Below are 19,773 nucleotides of genomic sequence, written 5' to 3'. Positions count from 1 at the left end.
ATTGTCTATAAATCTGATCTTCGTGTACTTAAGTAGTATTCACCTCTGGCATTTTGAGGTACGGCATCGCCCATTCGAACCTCTTCTCCTGAACATTTTTGCTTCTTAAAGTGCTTAAATGATGAACATTGCCTTCCCATGTATATGCAAGGATCAATTATAGTCGCTACAAAATACTTAAAGGACTTATCATGCGAGCAGGCACCAAAGTAATCATCTAATATAAAATCACATCCAGGTTGTACTTGTGTTCCTCCATTCGGATAGAAATCAACATGACCTAAATTTTCATCATGACCAAGCATACCCGCGCATGTATGAATGACATCTGATGGTGTAAAAGTGTAAAATTGATGTTAAATTTCTGAAAAATTAAGGAACTTGCCCACAAAGTCAGCATCTGATGAGTCTAATATTGTGTTTATTTTTGAAGTGTCCTCGAACTTTAAATGTTAATGGATTATTGGATATTTGCTTGAATTTTGCAATTTTGACTTACATAAGGGAATGCTGGATCTAGAATGAAAGAACAGTCTAGTTACTAGATATTGAAAATGCTTAGTTATTTACCAAGTCCAGTGATTCTTCCAACACTTTTTCCAGACAAGGATTGAAATACAGATCCAGCGATGCCGGCACTAAAACAAATTAAGGTTCAATATTTGCCAAAAACTCAGTCAATTCCAATTTTACACATGAGCTCCTAAACTGTATCCGATAATATGGACATCACTCAAATCAACGTCATGTTCTGCATGCATATGATTAATGACATGCCCAACGAACTCCCCAATAGTCTTTGTAGCATAAACAGAATCAATATACACATTATCCGACGCTGATTCCTTCCAATCGACAACAATGATATTGTAATCATATCCAGCTATCTTAAGATATGCATCCTTGATATCCTGAACAAAATCACATTTTATGCTGCTTGGATATGGAATGAGAAATAAAGTAAATTTTTATGAATCTTTGTAGAATTTCTGATACTTATCTCGCCATCCATGAATTATGAATTTTGTGGGTTTTTTGCTATCAAATTTATTCGTCAACTGAAAAGTTGTCATACTGTCTTCTCCTGATAATTTAAGCTGAATTGGAGTTTTCTTATTTTTTCTGAAAAGTGAGTCAATTGTTGAGGAATTAATTCATTAAAGCTTCTAATGTCGGCAGTATTGTATGGATCTGTGTCTTATCGACAGAACTCTACTTAACGACTTAGAGATCAGGCTTGTGTCGAGTCTAGACGGACTTAGAGATCGGAAATCGAACTTTTATCTCATAAAAGAGAAAATTGTGTATTTCGAGTCAATCTCCAGATTACTCAGCAATTTAGGCAAAACTTTTCCACCGGAAGCTTTGTCAGCATGTGCCTCGATATTCAAGATTCAACTCTACTCCTACACCAAAATAATATAAATTTAGCTTGACTCAGGGATTGACTTACTTTGTGTACAGCCAAAATGAAGCTTTGTCACTTGAATAATCATACTTTTTATCATGTCGTGATGCTGTATAGTTCAGACTAATTTCATGAAGAATACCTTGACTATCAGGTATGTACATCCAAGTTATTCCATAATTTGGATCAGCTCTAGCTTTCATAATTTTATCTTGGTAGGAGCATTGAACTGAAAAGAATAGATTTAAGAGATTTTCTTACTAAGATTAAAGATTGTAGTTTGAAGAGTTTACTTCCTTACCATAGAATGAAAAGATTTGCAAAAGTAATATGCTGATTAATAATTTTCGATCCATTGCCTTGCATTCTAATTTCAAAGCAGCTTCAAACACCAAATGAATGCGAAATTTTTTATTTTTTTTAACTGCGATGAAGATTGATTAACATACTTTCGATATACTTTAATCAGATTAAGGAACAAAAGCGTACCTTATTCAAAAAAATTATACAATAATATAGCAGCTATGGAGTTTTTAGATTAATACTTCTTTACTTACTGCATTGATCGTAAAGATTAAATGTGATCCATGTATTTCAATAGTTTGCGGCTGAAGCTGACTCTATCACTGGCAACCAATTCTCAATTGCCGATTCTGAGTGCATCTTTATCGTCAGCATCTTTCCATAGTCTCATGAAGCGCCTCCTTATCGCTTGCCGCAATACTACAATGATTGTGATTCCACAAATTGCGTCACATAAATTAACTGACCCAAAACTGGTTGCAAGACAAAAATGCCAAACTTATCTCCCCACACCCTTTATGACTAAACTTCTGACTGAATTCCTTAATTTTTATATTATGGGTTAAAAACATATTTGATTCTGCTTTAAATTTCGATTTTATTAATTTAATTCAAATTCTTCGTCTTTATAATTCCATTCGAAACTTTCATCATCATCAACATCATCACCAATATCTACTTCGTTACTCTCATGAAAATTCACTATTTCATCATCAGGAGCATCATAAAAATAGCTGTAATCATTATTATAATCAGATGTTTCAGTTTCCAAGTAATATTGACCCCGAGCATTTCGAGGAACACCATCGCCCATCGGAATTTTTGCTCCTGAACATTTATTCTTTTTAAAATTCCTCCATGATGTGCACGGTTTTGCCATATACTTATTATGATGTGTGATTGTCTCTGCAAAATATTTGAAAGACTTCTCATGCGAACAGGTTCCAATTAAGTCATTCATTAAGTAATCACACCCTGGTTGAACTTGCTCTCCACCGTTTGGATAGAAATCAGCATGACCTAAATTTTCATCATGACCAAGTATACCCGCGCATGTATGAATGACATCTGGGGATGTTTGAAATTTAGAATGTTGAATTTTAAGTGAATTCAGTGATGGACAACATTTTGTGACACGGCACACATTTGTCGCTATATGAATGTTGCACATCACTGTGTCGCGGCACACAGGTTGCATACTAATGTGTCGCGATACACATGTTGTACACTAAATTGTCGCGATACACAGGTTGCATACCAAAGTGTCGCGACACACAGGTTGCACACCATTGTGTCGCAGCACGCAGGTTGTTCACCACTGAGTTATTTAATAAAATTTACCCACAAAATCAGCATCCGTTGGATCTAACATTCTGTGTTTTTCTGAAGTATCCTCAAACTGGAAGTTAATGGCAATATAATCAAGTATGTACAGCATTAATTTTTACAACTTACAAGTGGATAAGCTGGATCTAAGAATTAAAACAATAATTTAGAAAATATAGGATTCTTTGTACTTTTTTACAACTTACCAGTTCCAGTAATTCTTCCAATTTTCTTCCCTGACAGTAATTGAATTACAGATCCAGCGACACCAGCACTGGAAAAAAATTATTCAAGCTCAGCATTTAAAGAATTAGTCCTAAATTGCAGGCCTGCAGACTTGGACGAACTGTAAGGTACAGCCCAGAACTGCAGGTCTGCACATCTGAAATGTAGCCCTGTAGATTTGCCCAAACCCACTAGAAAATTCAAATAAACCAGTAACTTACACATGAGCACCCAAACTATGTCCAATAATGTGAACATCCCTCAAGTTAACACCATGCTCAGCATGCATATGATTAATGACATGCCCGACATATTCGCCAATAATCTTTGTAGCATAAGCAGAAGTAATGTAAAAGATATCTGATGCTGCATCTTCCCAATCAACCACAATTATGTTGTAATCTCTTCCAGCTTTCTCAAGGTATGCACTTCTTATTTCCTTAATAGAATCACTATAGCGGTTACGTGGATATTGGATAAGAAGAGAATTCAAATTTTATGTACAACTTATGGAAGTACTGATACTTATCTCTCCATCCGTGAATGATAATTTTTGTGGGTTTATTGCCATTGAATTTATTGGTCAGCTCAAAATTTGTCATGCTGCTTTTTCCTGATGATTTTAGCGGAATTGCAGTTCTCTTGTTATCTCTGGAAATTTAGGTTAGGAGGGAATTAGCCTGATTGGCACAAATTATTCATGACAGGCAATTGATTGTCATATGACGTCCAAGTGACAGTTTTCATGTTAAAAGCCATAAAAACTGTCATTTGGATGATGACAAATGAGTTGACATGACTCGAATGTTTGACCTTGAGGAACTGAAGTTGACTGGACTCAAACAGCTTAGTTCCTGCAACACAACAAGACTCACTTCGTGTACAACCAAAACGATGCGTCATCATGTGATGTCCTGTAACTTTTTTTATGAACTAATGCAAAATAATTTTTTGGATATTTCAAAGGTATTTTGTGAGGAACTCCTCTATCGTCAGGTATGAACATCCATGTTTTTCTATAATTTGGATCCAGCTTTGCTTTTATTATCTCATGATTATTAACTTTGGTAGGTTGAACTGCAAGGAAATAGAATTAGATTTCGATAATGATTTTGGCTGTTAGGGACCGTTCAATTATTACGAATTCATGGAATTTGCAGTGCCTAAACTAAGGATTCGTCAAAATTGCAGGTCTTCAGACAAAAAACATAGTCTTGCAGCATTGAATGAATTATCCCGATCTGCACATATTGAAATGTTGCTACCACGGCGACGAAGCGGAAACAACCAAATTTGACAAGTGGCTGACACTTGTTTCTAAGTATACTGCCACCTCGTCAACGTGATGGCAACATTTCAATATGTGCCGATATATAATGGGTATGTATAAGGAATCGCCCAAAATAGCAGGCCATCAAAAATACAGAATATGCAGTCATGTGGTTCTTGATCGAACCCTACTTAAACCAGATGCACCCATCCTCCACCTTGAACGCAATAAGTGATCGGTCCACCCTTAATATGATATGCTTTAAGATTTACCATAATTGATTAAGATATTTAACATCAAAAGCTTACTAAAATTTGACAAAATCATTGCTTAATGTCTATAAGCTCTGTCTAAAATGCCATTAAGTTCCAAACTAATTTAAACTGCTTAATATTTCAAATTCGAATGCTGTAATTAAATTTTTCATGGAAATTAGCAAAAAAATTGAATTTTTTCCACTTTTAATTTCATTTCAGCAAGCTGTATGCAGTCTGTAGTAATTCAAAAACATTCAGCTGCTCCTTAAAAAACGTTTATTTCCAACTATTTAAATCAATATCACAAATTATCTAATAGAATATTTTAATATATTTAGCAAACGTTGGACCGGATGCAGTCTCCAAAAAGTACGTCCCATTAGCCGTTCGAGGAATATATTCGCCCATCGGAATTGGATCTTCATTGCATCTCTTTTTGCTGTAATCATCCCACGATTCACATTCCATTGCCATAAATCCATTTCTCGTTGTTATGCTTTCAGCAAAATATCGATAAGACCTGCCATGTGAGCAACCACCGAAGACATCTGAGCGTATATCACATCCTGGCTGCATAGCCATTCCTCCGTTTGGATAGAAATCAGCATGACCTAAATTTGCATTGTGGCCAAGTATACCCGAGCATGTATGGATGACGTCTGTATTGAATATTATGAAAATTTGAGGCATTTTTGAAGATTTTATTGGAACTTACCGACAAACTCAGCATCACTGGGATCTAACACATCAGAGGTTTTTGAGACGTCGTGAAACTGAAAGTTTTTAAGATTTTAAGGCTTCAAATTTGAAAGTTAGACAAAATATTCCTTACTTACAGCTGGAAAAGCTGGATCTGAAAAAGAACATTAGTTATGGCTTGAAAATGTTTAAACAAATAGGCAACAAGTTACCTAATCCAGTAATCCTATCAATTTTCTCGTTTCTCATCGATTTAATAAATGTACCAGCATATCCAGCACTGAAAACAGAAAATGCTTACCCTTAATGCAGCACTCAAATGACTCAAGTCGGGTAATCGATCCAAAATCCATCTCCAGGCTGGTATGACTTTGACTTAGTGCTGGATTCAATAAATCCGAAATTATCCCCGAATGGATACAACATCCTACAACAATCCGGCGTGTTCTTGGGATCTTGCGATGATGTTGGACTTAAATCGAATCCGGCACTATGAGTCACAACAGCCCTTTACCGGATTTTTGATCTATTAACCAACATGTGCTACTCGGATCAACTCTAACACAATTCTTACGTATGAGCCCCAAGACTATGTCCAATAATATGAAAATTCTTCAATTCAGCACCATTATACACCACCATGTGATTTATGACATAAGCAACATTACGTCCAACATCCTTTGTTGCTGACGCAGATCTAAGATAATTATTATCAGCAGCTATTTCACTCCAATCAACACCAATTATGTTGTAGTTCAATTCCTCCTTCAAATAAGCATCCTTAATGACTTGAATGATGTCGTTGTTGAGACTACGTGTGGATGAAATGAGAAGGAACATAAAATTTTTTATTGCCAATTTGGGACCTAAATTAAGATCTACTTATTTTTCCATCCATGAATGATGAATTTTGTTTGTTTGCTGCCGTCGTAGGCTTTGTGGAGTGAGAAGTCTTCTAAATTTCCATTTCCAGCCACTTTTAGGAGTAGAGGCTCGGTTGGATTGTTTCTGGAAGTTGAATGATCATGGAATCATTGCCATTCCAAAAATTCAGAGCCAAAACTTACTTATTATAAAGCCAAAAGTTAATCTTTTCATGTGGATCATCAAACATCACCTCCTGTCTAGTATTTGTTGTTGGTTTAACTAAGTCAACAAAGTGATTACTTCCATGATCATCCGGAATGAACATCCACGTAATTCCATAATTTGGATCAATATATTTCATATCCGATATGTTGAAGCAATTTGCTAGAATAAGGAAAACATTATGAATGAGATGAACGTGAATGCTGTTGTGAATTTTCATGTATGCTTTGCATTTTAGGGATTATGGGAGGATATGAAGAAACATTTTGGCTATGCTCTATTTTTTGAATTTATTAAACAAATGTTGGTTCACATGGGAAGCTTGAATTTTAAGAAGATGCTGAAGTAAAGGAGAAAACTAAGCATAAAGCAGTGATGTCCAAACTGTGGGCTGTGGCACGATAATGTCATATTAGTGTTATACTATAGTTTCATGGTAATGTCACACTGATGTCATACGATATCATGCTAGTGTCAAACGAATGTCATTCTAGTGTCATGCATATGTACCACGACTGTCATACTAATGTCATGCTAATGTCACACGGATGCCATGCGTTATACTAATGTCATATTAGTGTCTTACTAATGCCACACTAATGTCAAAATAATGTCACAATAGTATCGCATTAATGTCATACTAATGTCATGGTCATGTCACACTAATGTCATGGTCATGTCACACTAATGTCATGGTCATGTCACACTAATGTCGTGGTCATGTCACACTAATGTCATGGTCATGTTACACTAATGTTATTCTAGTGACACGCTCATTTTACTCTAGTGTCACAAAAGTGTCGTGCTAATGTCATGTTAATCTCACACTAGTGTCACGCTCATGTCACACTAGAATCGCTCAAATGTATCGTCCTTATTTTTTGGAAATGCCATGACAACCAAAGTGTGCCATAACGCAAAAAAGTTTCGACAACACTGACATAAAGTGCTGACAAAATAGCCATAGAAAATTCACAATAAATTACAATAAAGCTTTGCTATTTTCCCAAGCACAGCCATCCGACACAAAATATTGAACGCAACCGAGCTCATTTCTGTTAAAGTTCTGAAAATTCTCAAAAGCTCTTCATTATTTTTGGATACAGTTTTATACATGACATAAAAAAAAATTATTAAAAATGAACACACACAAAAATCATCTGAGTTCTTGAAAAATTTTCACGGTCGCATATTTATTTCCATTTTTTTTGTTCGTTCAGTTAGTTCCAAAAATATATGTCAATGTCATGAACTTTATCATCGTCACATGTGAGTGTGACAGTTTTTTTTTCGTTCATTCTTATCTGTGCTGGGAAATGTTTCTGATGCGCATATAAAAAAGTACATTCATTTTAGAATAAAGAGAGAGGATATGGAATGGAAATATTGAATGAGATGTTAAGGTTGAGTGCTTGCAGACTTTGATGTCATGGCAAATAATTTATGTCATGATAAAATTTATTGGGAAAATTGAGTTTAAAATTGAGATGATTTTTAAGGGGTAATTTGCAGTTTAACAAATTCGTAATTCTCATAAATTTGATGTTTTATGATATCTTCAACAAATTGTGCAGCTTATAACTAGTCATTCGTTCGACTAATTGCTGCATTTTCTTTGAAAAATAGTCAATTTTATTCAATTTTCCCATACTAAATTTTAGGAGATATTGACTGCATTAAGCAAATTATCCCGAATTGCAGAAATCTGTCAAACGGTCAAAAATGTGGATCAACCCCAGGCAGGCATGAATCTGACTTGGTACCGGTACCATGTCAGAGAAAAAACGATTTAGAGTCAATATGTTCCAGTAGACAGTGCATGTTGTTAGGTTATTACTCCATTAAATAAGGTCTTAGAGTCAAATTTTGTTGATGTCAGCAAAAGAGCGTGAGGAAGTAGCAACAGCTCATCAATAGCAGCTGTTGTTAGAAATAGCGTTGCATTTGGTATCGATAATTGACAAACAGAAGCCAGCAATAGAGTCAGCTTTAGACAAAGTCTAGAGAAAGATTATGGATTTCAGTTGATCTGTACGACTAGCGAAGAAAGTAAGTAAGCATCTAACTTGTGCTATTTGGATATGCTGTTGATTTGTCTCAAACTATGCTGAAGAACTTATTGAAATACAGAATTGTCAACCTATCGATTTGCTATAAAATGCAAAAATCTATCACAGACATTGCCTTTGTCTAGGCAACAAGTTTTGTCTGTGCCTAGGCATGTCTATTGCTAGGTTCCATGTTGCGTTCCAGGAAATAAATGTTTTGTGAGAATCGATGCAAAAGTACTGCAAATTTGAAGCAGAACCTGACGTAAATACTCTAAATGTGGCAATTGTCACTCATGTGTAAATGCAGTAAGTGTTAAACGTGGTTTTGATTCCAAACTAATGCAACAGGAACTTGTGTTAACTCCTCGCCAAATACTCACCATAAGAAATAAAAATTTGTACCAAAAATATTCCCTTTAAACTTATGAACTCCATTATTATTACAAATAATTGTTCTACATACGTTAACTTACGACACTAAACTGGTTCAAAAAATTCATTCAGTAAAAATTTATATTTCCCTCGTAGTAAAAAAAAATTGAACAATAGTTTTTCATTTATCATAAATTTTGCGATAAAAATTTATTCTATGCACAAGAACGGCAAACATGTAAAAATAATTAAAAGCATTTATTTTTACCTTTTTCAAGTTCTTTAGTTGTATTGAGGAATATTAAATTTATTTATGTGTCGGAAATTAAAGTTATTTCCGTATCGTAAAGTCATGTTTAATAAATATTTAGGAAAATAATGCTAAAATAATTTTAATTGTAAATAAGTCGAAAAGGTCATTGACTGAATGACTGATTAGACGCATTTTATGCATGAAGAAACTTTATGTTTTAAATATGCAATAACTTGCTTATAGGAAATATCGCAAAAGTTGAAAAAATTACATTTTAAAATTTAACGACTTTTTGAAATTTGAATTTTAAAATATTTTCAACATTTTTGTTCAATTTGAAATTTAACGGTTTTGTAAGATTCAAAATTTAGCAATTTTATGAAGTTTGAAATTTAACAACTTTTTGAAAATAGAAATTTATCAACTTTCTTAATTTTGAAATTTAACACATTTTTAATTTTGAAATTTAACGGCTTTCTCAAATTTGAAATTTGACAGTTATTTTAGATTCAAATTTAACAACTTCTAAATATTTGAAATTTAACAATTTTTCAAACTTGAATTTTAGCAACCTTTGAAAATTTGAGTTTAATGACATTTTTAAATTTGAAATTTAACGACTTTTTCAGATTTGAAATTTAACAGTTTTTTCAAATTTGAAATTTTACAGTTATGCAAAATGAGAAATTTAAAAATATCCGGCCTCGAAAATTTTGAATATTCTTGTAGCTTATTTAAAATGAATTGCAAAAATCACATAAATACCCAAAAACAATAATCCATGGCCACGCCATGATCATCATGTTATTATTTGCAGGTCATTTAATTTTGCTCAAATTTATCTCAGTCCTTGCCTACGGACACATTTTTTAAACTCATTCATTCCACACAAAAAAAGGTTAAAAATAGAAGCAAATTTGACTTTGCAAAAAAATGTGCTGTAGACAATGTTCATGTCAATAACATAAATTTCCTTTATCTCTTTCGCTTCTTTCGTTTGTTTACATTTTTAAGTTCATTATTTCAATTATTTCTATTATGGCAAATACGGTTGAGCACGCGAGACTTTGTGTCTGGTGATATTTTTCAGTCGCTAAACGTTAAGTTGTTAATTTAATTTTAATAAAAATGTCAATAATGATGAATAGCAAGGGTAATTTAGCTAAAAGCTTGAATGTCACTTAATGGAAGCTTCTTAAACAAAATTTTGAGGCTATGAGTTACAGAAGAATCGGAAGATTTGATCAATATGGAGGGTAATTAGCTTATTGAAGAGCAGGAGTTCTATGGCAGATTAGTTAAACAATAGTCGGAATACCTGGAGTTCTGTAATATTTAAAGATTACAAGTTCGAATCCTAAAAAACCGAACCGTCAATTAATCCAAAATGTTATCAATGTCCAATCAATGGTGCAAACAGATCAAATAATTTTAATCAATTCCTTATTCTTGTATGACATCCCAAAAGTTTAGATACCAATGAAGCTATACCCTGCAATTCGTCCGTTTCAGGTGCAGTTTATAGTGCGTTAAAAGTCCTCAAATGGCTTGTCCTCGATTTTATGTTCTGAATCGGTTAATTGGTCAATAATCCAGTCCAGGCAGGTGTGACTCTGACTTGTTGACAGATTCGATTCAAGTCCAACACCAATTCATAGTCACATAAGCTCTGTGTCCGACACAAGATCTGCATGGCTCTAAATTGGTACCAGACTCATGCAGCAAATAAGCAGCAGTGGTGTAATTGTGTACTACCGACTCTAACGAACTGGATTGGATCCCAGGGAAAGTTTAATCGAATTCAGGTCTAGTAGTTTATGACAAATCATTAGTTACTGGATTAGATCCGGTACCACGTCGTCCTGATGTCAGATTCTGGATATATTACTCAACCTGTGATATTCGGGTTCTATCCATGAACATTAAAGCTAAAAATACAACAGCCCCATGCAAATAACAAAAAAACATCTCCAGGAACTGTTAAGTATGAAAAACAAAAGTATCATTTTACTTCCCCAGAATATGCTTCCCACAAAACAACATTTCCGTAATCTTATTTCCAAGCAACTCCAAAAATCCTTTTAGTAAATCTCAAAATATTTACTTCCACTGCTTACCTTCCTCATTACTTTTATCCAACTTTTATCAACAAAACAAAAAAATCTTTTTTAAAAAGTTTCATAACATTAAGATTCATTAATTATGGATGATTCAGGCACAGTGTGCATTATGAAAACTTTTTTGTTTATTTTCAAGCTTTGCGAATCCATTCAGGCTTAATTAGCTTTGATGTTTATTATCTGCTGTTTTTAAGAACAAACAGATGGTGACGCTGTAAATATTTAAATAATTTGAGAATTAAGCATCAAAAGTTTAGAATCAGGAAGTCATGAAACAATATGAATCTCTGGTGATTTTTCACGACTTTATTAGCTCTTTTGAAGAAGTTAATGAAGTGCTCGTTACTTTTTTTTTTGGGCTTCATGATTAAGTAATTTGGAAATATTTTGGGTATTGAGTCATAATATTTTTTTGTTGGGAACTTAAAGGAACTGAGATTTTTGGGGATTTTTTGAGATACTTGTGGTCATTTTGAAGCTGCGTTTAATGAGTTTGTCTGAAGAACTTAGACAAATTAGTAGGAACTACCAGAAGAGCGTTCTGTCAAGCAGCTACCTAATCTATATCAAGCATACCCGAATAACACAAGTCGGTGTTGTTCAGAACCTAACGAATTCTAAGATTCTTAAGAAGGAAGTACACTTCCTCTCAACATAGCCGGAGTGGGACTCGAACCCATGTCCTAAGAATTCTGGTTGCATGTTCCTACCACTGAGCTATCAGGGGTTGTTAGGGAGAGTGGCACAAAGCACACTTAAAGCACCTTTTTAAGTGCATTTTCCAAAAGGGAAAAGACGCTACGTTTCTTGGGTTGGACAATTGTTTGGGCAATTGCATGCAAGTATGTAAGCATATTTCTATTGCAAATCATGCCTACAAGTACCAGAATTTCATATAAATCTATCGAGTGCTCATCATACTGTTCTTATCGTTGTACTAGACCACAACATAAATCCAACAGCTTAATCGATTCAAATTCAAAGTTTGAGTCTCGTCAGCTGATGCCGGCAAAAATTAAACATCATAGCCTAAGGTTCATTAACATCAAATTGCTTAAATATTGACTTTTACTTTTTCATCATGCTTGTCTGCTCATCATTTAATGAAGATTAAAAACCCTCATCTGATTGAGGCATTGTTTGTGCTTAATGGACTAAATAAGTTTTCATTTATACAGACACATAAGACAACATAACTTGAACATGCTTTCAGTTCCTCTAACTGACAAGACTGAAAAGAATTAATAAATTAGTAATTAAAAGTAAATTTGTAAAAAATAATTAAAAATGATAAAGACATAAATGTCTTGTAAATGTCATTCGTTTACATATCTTAGAATTATAATTGCTTAATTATAGAGTATGTGGACTGTTTGATCGAAGGTATGAATGAGTTTTGGAGAATGGAAACGCATATGGATGTTGGGTTTTAAAGTTAGTGCATTGTTTAGTATCTGCAAGATTTTTGACTCAAGTCAGGACTCAAGTCCAGTTGGTAATTAGAACTGGCAGTATATCAGGTTGCGAGAATGGTTTTTTCGGTACCCTTTCAATTTGGCCTGAAATTCGTCAATTTTCCAACATTTTTGAAGATAAAAATCACAAGCTTACAGTTTCCCTGTTTAAAACCAAGCTGCGTCTGTTTGAAAGCAGCTTCAAAGCAACTAACAAGTGAATGTTAAGTGGACCGCTTAGTAATAGGATTGAAATCGAGCATATTTACACCCTAAAGGTTGAGGTAACCTTTATCCTGACTGCTAAATTTGGATGATTCCTTAAAATGAACCCCCGGAGCAGTGTTGGTCAACCTGCGTGCCGCAACACAATAGTGTGCCGTCTAAAATATTTGAGATTCCATGAACTGTATATAGTGTGCGGATTAGATTGATGCTAAATACCAAAGTGTGACGCAAAAAAACAAAGGTTGCCCACCACTGCCCTACAGTGTAAAAAGGCTAATTTTTTAGGAATCGCCCAATTAAAACAGTCAGTATGAAGTATACATCAATAATTTCCTGTAAAGATATTTTATTTAAGTTTCATTGCGTACAGTGAGCATCCTAGTTAGTATTTCTATGAGCATTAGTCGGGGAATCCCCTAACAGCATGATATAAACCAACTTCAAGTACAATCAGACTTACATTTTTCCTTATAACAGCTTAAATTTTCATATCTAGTCGTACACAAGTGCCTATACATAATTAAAAATTGCTATCATAAACCTTAAGAACTACATACATAAAACATTAATGTCTAATAAAAATAGGAAAAAAACTTTATTCAAACTGAACACATTAAAATTCATTTGTCACTAAAATCAATGCTAACATTGTTTTAATAAAAAAAATAAAATTATTGAAAAACTAAGCAAATAAATGAAAACGCACATGTAAAGTATGTAGCACAAATGACGATTAATAAATATATATCTCCATTTAACAGCTGTGATTTATAGCATGCGAGTTTTAAGTTACACTAAACAGCATAACGAAAATACCTAATAATTCCTCATAGTTTTTAAAATGTTCATTCAACTAGCTGTCATTAAACTTTACATGCCATTAATAATCATTCATTCACAATTTTTTATGTCTTTCTGTGTCTTTCTACTTTACCGCGTGTTGAATTTCATTATGACTATCATCATTGCGTGACGATGATGCATACCTTGAGTTAGGTCGCGGTTTTGATTGCTTTTTAATCTTTCTACTTATTCTGTCATTAAATTTTGATGAATTTTCACTTCCATCGATATTTTTATGTCTAAGTCGATTGATCAAGTTGTGTGTCATAAGATTAGATCCATGATTGGTAAAATATACATCATTAGCATCGTCGTCATCTTTCGAATATAGAAGATTATTAAAATTTCCTTCCAATTTACCAAAAATATCAATTTCCTTTTGAAATGGATCAGCATGTAATATTGGATTAACTGTAATTTGTTGTGGATTCTGTCGCTGTTGCTGATGAGCTTTGAAATTTTTATCAGTATCTGTAAGTCGACCTACGGCAAACGGTGATGCTGAATTGGTATTTATGAAATATAATCCTCTCGATGATGTACGGCAATCTTCACCGGCTTGTGTCTGTGATTCACTCTTTGGCGTGCACATGCCAAGGAGATAATAAAAATAACTTTGGCATTTCCATCCCCAGAAACCTTTTTAGCATGTAATAGAAAAAAAGAGAGAGACTTCCTTCTTACTTTTTTTATTTAAATTAACATAAAATATTTTTGCTTCTTCATGCCTACCCACAACTGATTGTATCGATTCAGCAAAATAATCCGGTGCTCTATGACTAGAAATAAAAGTTTATGTAGGCAACAAATTACTTCCGCTTGATCGAGCATAATTGACTTACTGACTACATTGAAATGGATTTGTTCCGTAACCTGAGCATCCAGGCTGAATAACACCTCCATTAAGGTAGAAATCAACATGACCGCACCGCTCTATTTGACCTTGAACTAGAGCGTTTGTGTGAAGGACATCTGGAAATGAAGTATGTGAATTTGGGTACGAAATTTATATCTGCATCATAGTCTTGACCAATCAGACACCAATACAGACCCGATAAGCCATAACAAATAAATCAATCAACAACCATGACCCATCTGAATAGCATTTACCAAATATATCAAAGACATACCCACAAAATCGGCATCAGATGCGTCAAGTTTACTGTCAAGATCAGACGTAACGAATAATGGCATTGCGGGATCTAAAAGGAAGCAACATTTTGATTAAGCAATCACATTCCGGAAATTAAATTCTCATACCAAGTCCAGTTATTCTTGGAATTGTATAATTGTCATGTCTTAATGTCACCGCAGCATAATTACAGACGTGTGCACCAAGTGAAAATCCAACAAGATGAATCTCATCATTTCCAGTCTCTCTAATTCGTGATATTAATTGTGCAACACAAACACCGACATGACGGGTATTGTGAACGGCTGATGGATAACCTGAAATGAGATGAGTTATTGAGCATTGAGAATATCATGCTATGGGGAAGTTAATGATTAATTGATAGGAAATTCAATTAAATTGCAATTGTGCTTGCAGGAATGAGTTGCAGTATTTAATGCTGTATAATTCTACAGTCTGCACCTGATGCATTGTCTAAGCAGAAGCAGGAAAATGAATTTGAATGAGTTTTGTTGTGGATTGATAGAACTATAGAATCGACAAATTGCTACTAAATAACAAAGATTGATTACAGTACGGAATTTATGCTCGTTACTGTATTCATTTATCTTCTTCCTACAGCAATTTGTTGGATAATGTCGCTAAATAAACAGACGGAAATGTTTTATTGGGATGAGTAGGAAGGAGCTTGGTGGAAATGTTTTATGAATAGTTGATGGAATTACTATGTTGTAGACAGTTGGGATTCTTTTGGTTTTGGTGGGATTTGAAGGATTTTGTAGTTAGTATTAATAAGTTTAATTAAAGAACTTCCAAATGGATTTAATTGTTTACTATGATGTTTATTCTTCGGAATTCAAAAACAAGCTGAATGTTTATAACAAGGGGCTAGCAACTATGAAAAGGGAGAAAACAACTATAAAAGGAGAAAACAACTGTAAAAGGGGAAAACAATCGTAAAAGAGGAAAACAACTATAGAATAGGACAACAACTAGAAAAGGGAAAAACAACTATGAAAGCGGACAAAGACTATAAAAGGGAAATTAACTTGAAAAGCGGAAAATAATATTTTCAAAATAGTTTTTGAAGGAGACAACAACTATAGAAGGGGACAATAACTAGTAAAGGGGAAAACAACTATCAAAAGTGGAACAACTATAAAAGGGGGAACTAATTTGAAAGGGGAAAACAACCATAAAAGGGGTAAACAACTATAGAATGGGGGGGGGGGGGAGAAACAACTGTAGAAGAGGGAAAACTACTGTAAAAGGGGCAAACAACTATAAAGAAGGGGGGAATCAACTAGTTCTGGTAGTAAATACAATTTAAACATTGAATGACAGTTTATAGATTCTTAACAGTTTTCTACTTAGATAGCTATTCCATGTGAAATAGTATGTGAAATTGTCAAAGTCATGAGTGAATAATCCCCTAAATCTCATTAAACACCTCTTTTCAATGATTGCAAACTAAGTTACAACTAAACATTGTCGTCAAAATCATATTTAAAGCTATTCTTTGCTGTATCTAGTAATTGTTAATCCCAAAGTTCATGGAATAGCATTTACTACCCAACAATTTACTTGATAGCAAAGCATGAAATGTAATCCTTTAACAAACAATTGAATTTGTTTTCTTTTCTGTTCTTCGTTGTTATTACTTACATGGCCCTGGAGCAAGTGTAGACCAATCAACAAAGAACAAGTTGTAATCACCTCGTTGTAAATATTCATTCTTTGCATCTATTAAAGGAGCTAACATCATGTCTGAATTGTAACCTAGAACAAAAGAAATAAAGGATTTAAACGTTGTTTTTGGCTGCTGGATATTTGTTTTGTTGAATAAATGTTTAGATTTATACAGTAACAATGAAAAAGTTGAATGCCGTTGAACTCAGAATGAACTTCTGTCAACGACCAAAATTAAATTAAATTCCAAACTCACCATGAATAATGACCTTAACAGGATATCTTGGATTATAAAATGACGTCGAAATATTTGAATTTTCCCAGCAGTCATCAACGTGAATCAACTGTCTGTCATCCGCATTAGATCTTGTGTACAAATAAAATTTAATGTCAGCATCTGGACATTTTCTATTACTTAACACCCACGCACATGGTCCGATATAAAAAGTGTCAGTTTCTTCCGTTGTTGGACTTTCTTGTCCGGAAATTGTTTTGAGATTGACATAAAGAACTGAAAGGAGATTAAGATTGTGAGAGAATTGAATGATTTGAGATGTGAAAAGTAGGTGAATGTTTGAGAAATTGAAATTTTTATTGACATAACCTTAAAATTACTTTAATTCTTAATTTTGACGGTTAAAAATTGATTTAAATTAACACTAAAATTGTGGACAGTTCAAATTAATTTTGGTCGTTAAAAATCAGTTCAAATTCAAATTAATTTTGACAGTTAAAAGCTAATTCAAATTCAAATTAATTTTGACCTTTAAAAAATCAATTCTAATTCAAATTAATTTTGACCGTTAAAAATAGATTCAAATTAACTTCAAAATTGTTGAAAATTTAAATTAATTTTGACCGTTCAAAATCTTTAAAAATCAATTTCAAATGTACAAAAATTCAAATTAATTTTGTCCGTTAAAAATTATTTTTGAATTTTTAACCGATTTTTAGGCTAAATTTCAAATTAATTATGACGGTTGATTTGTTTTAAGTCCACAAATTAAAGCAACAATTATTCAATACTAAACATTAATAATTTTATAATTATTCTACTATGCATCAAATGCATTAGCACCAATTAGCACATAACAGTACGGTGACATAAATTATTTATTGACACAAATTCGACGAAACTCTCCAAAAATGAGGACGGCTTCGCTTACCGACAATTAAGAATGTTTCTATGCTGCTTTGTGATATTTTCATGACTTATTTGATGTCCAATCAACTAGAACTTGAAATTTTGTGGTCAAAATAATCAAGAGAAATTTTAAAGCACCGATTGTCACTTCTTGGACTTTAATTTAATACTGAACAGTTCTCGAAGTGAAATTTGAGATATTTTGAGGCACTTGGAGAAAGAGAAGTAATCGATATGCCAATAAATTGACTCTTTTATGCTCAATTGACAGTTTTTGGACTCGTTTTGATTATAAATATCTGTTAATTCACAAATGCCTCATTATCAATTCATGTCATGCGTTAGAATTCACACCATATAAATTAATATATTATGAGCATCAAAATGTCAATTATCTCAGGATATTGAATTTTATGGGATATAAAGTTTAACTTTTGGGGGTGGCACAAAAAGGCTGAATTTTAATGGTTTTATCGCAAAATTTAATGGATTTTAAATTATCATTAATTTTCATAATCATAAAAGCTTATTTTCAGAGCTTTTAAATGAGCTTTTATACGTATACGTAAAACGTAATCAATTTAAAAGCTTTTAAGCTCATTATTCATGCGCATTAGCTTTCAAAACTTAAAAGCTTTTATTTAAATTTCAATTTTCAGTTACAACAGTCAAGCTTAAGCTGCAACCATTGCGTGGGTTGATGTTGCAAATTGTTTGCTTGTGATTTCATCTCTTTTTGTTGATTGAGAAAGTGAAAACAGGTGATAAGTACATTATAAAAGATCTGTGATCTCATTTAGTCAGTAAAAAAGAAATTTTTTGTGATGACTTTATTTGGACATTTATTATTTTGGATTTAACAATTGTTAAGGTTTTTGAGTAGAGGTGGACAATTTTTGAATAGTTGGCATTAATTAATATGAATGTAAATGAGTCCTAGTTTGTAGCTGTTTGCAGCAGAGAAGGAAGTGTAATCTTGAGCGGCAAAAGTAGAGAGGTACCGCTTTAGAGCTTTTAAGCCTCCGCTATACCAAATGGAAGTCACTTTCATGAACCATCCGATGTGGCTGCCAAATAGCTAAATTTGCTCGTTCGGGATAGTGAATATGCCAGTCTAGTTTGTACAAAGATGCCAGTCTAGTTCATCATATGCTGGTGCTATCAATGAGATGAGACTCGGATTGATTTGCAATCCCTGTGAATCAGACCCTATAAGGATTGAAATCTCAAAAAAAAAAAAAACCAATAAAATAGAATGTTGAAGCCCTTTGGATACGTTCCTGGGCCGAATTTACTAAATCTGGTATGGTACGATATGAGTTTAGTATCAGTTCACCACTTTATAATTCTAAGTGCTCCAGTGGTATGGATTCATATACTTACTTACTTACAGATCAAGTGAGATCCATGTTTTCCCTCAGTTGGCGCCTGAATTTGGCTCTATCGCTGACTACTGCTTGTCAATTACCAAAACCAAATGTGATACTATCTCTATTGACAGCTTCTTAGGATTACTAGATCCATGTCCCTTTCCGTTAATACCAGAAACGGAGTTATCGATCCTTGGCTATAATGATCATCGTTCCTGAATATTATGTGACGTCGATCGACTATAGTCGACTAATCTATGCAAAAAAAAATGTTAGTCAACATTGAGTTCTGGTACATTCTTTATATTGAATCAAAACAATTGATCACATAATCGCAAAATAGACAATTTTACATCCAAAAAATGGTAATAAATGTAAAGCAATTTGGATGAATTCCTCGAGGCTTAACTATTGTTGATAGTCGTTACATCGAGATATTGAATCATAAATGTTGATTACGATAATACTCGATTATTGTATTCCAATTTATGTTACAAAAATATACACAATAGCATCCTCATATCCATTATACAACAGCAA

The 19,773-nt window shown here is 33.5% G+C and overlaps 3 protein-coding genes across 3 annotated transcripts; all 3 read right to left on the bottom strand.

The window, feature by feature from the left end:
- Positions 1-5: 5 nt before the first annotated feature.
- LOC139093913 (pancreatic triacylglycerol lipase-like) lies at positions 6-1,611 on the bottom strand. Its single transcript, XM_070644766.1, has 6 exons — positions 1,454-1,611; positions 694-933; positions 571-638; positions 500-516; positions 386-443; positions 6-328 (listed from the first exon to the last, which is right to left on the bottom strand). Exons 1-6 carry the CDS (start codon positions 1,609-1,611, stop codon positions 6-8), a joined length of 864 nt encoding a protein of 287 aa, XP_070500867.1.
- Positions 1,612-2,312: 701 nt separating this feature from the next.
- Positions 2,313-6,716, bottom strand: LOC139093912 (inactive pancreatic lipase-related protein 1). Its single transcript, XM_070644765.1, has 7 exons — positions 6,556-6,716; positions 6,371-6,496; positions 6,063-6,299; positions 5,701-5,768; positions 3,167-3,183; positions 3,053-3,110; positions 2,313-2,779 (listed from the first exon to the last, which is right to left on the bottom strand). Exons 1-7 carry the CDS (start codon positions 6,714-6,716, stop codon positions 2,313-2,315), a joined length of 1,134 nt encoding a protein of 377 aa, XP_070500866.1.
- A 7,264-nt stretch (positions 6,717-13,980) lies between these two features.
- Positions 13,981-17,928, bottom strand: LOC139093911 (pancreatic lipase-related protein 2-like). The gene is made up of 8 exons (XM_070644764.1): positions 17,886-17,928; positions 16,976-17,230; positions 16,696-16,809; positions 15,159-15,347; positions 15,029-15,100; positions 14,741-14,870; positions 14,631-14,677; positions 13,981-14,537 (listed from the first exon to the last, which is right to left on the bottom strand). Exons 1-8 carry the CDS (start codon positions 17,926-17,928, stop codon positions 13,981-13,983), a joined length of 1,407 nt encoding a protein of 468 aa, XP_070500865.1.
- Positions 17,929-19,773: the final 1,845 nt, after the last annotated feature.

The sequence above is a fragment of the Chironomus tepperi genome, unplaced genomic scaffold (assembly GCF_022539635.2).
Source record: "Chironomus tepperi strain 1889 unplaced genomic scaffold, CSIRO-AGI_Ctep_v1 contig_346, whole genome shotgun sequence".
Taxonomy (NCBI): Eukaryota; Metazoa; Arthropoda; class Insecta; order Diptera; family Chironomidae; genus Chironomus; species Chironomus tepperi.
Note: the sequence above shows the minus strand (reverse complement) of the source record. Positions and strands in the feature narration are given on the sequence as shown.

Bases quoted from the DNA above. Each gene is read 5' to 3' on its own strand.
- LOC139093913 (XM_070644766.1), bottom strand. From the start codon at position 1,611: ATGAAAGCTAGAGCTGATCCAAATTATGGAATAACTTGGATGTACATA. The intron at 934-1,453 runs GTAAGTCAATCC...ATATCCAAGCAG, and splicing joins TCATTTTGGCTGTACACAAA to CATAAAATGTGATTTTGTTC. The intron at 639-693 runs GTAAAATTGGAA...AATTTGTTTTAG, and splicing joins TACAGTTTAGGAGCTCATGT to TGCCGGCATCGCTGGATCTG.
- LOC139093912 (XM_070644765.1), bottom strand. From the start codon at position 6,716: ATGAAATATATTGATCCAAATTATGGAATTACGTGGATGTTCATTCCG. The intron at 6,497-6,555 runs GTAAGTTTTGGC...TTCAACTTCCAG, and splicing joins AACTTTTGGCTTTATAATAA to AAACAATCCAACCGAGCCTC. The intron at 2,780-3,052 runs GTAAATTTTATT...AAACATCCCCAG, and splicing joins AACGGATGCTGATTTTGTGG to ATGTCATTCATACATGCGCG.
- LOC139093911 (XM_070644764.1), bottom strand. From the start codon at position 17,928: ATGAAAATATCACAAAGCAGCATAGAAACATTCTTAATTGTCG. The intron at 17,231-17,885 runs GTAAGCGAAGCC...ATCTCCTTTCAG, and splicing joins AGAAACATTCTTAATTGTCG to TTCTTTATGTCAATCTCAAA. The intron at 14,678-14,740 runs GTAAGTCAATTA...TTTTATTTCTAG, and splicing joins AATCCATTTCAATGTAGTCA to TCATAGAGCACCGGATTATT.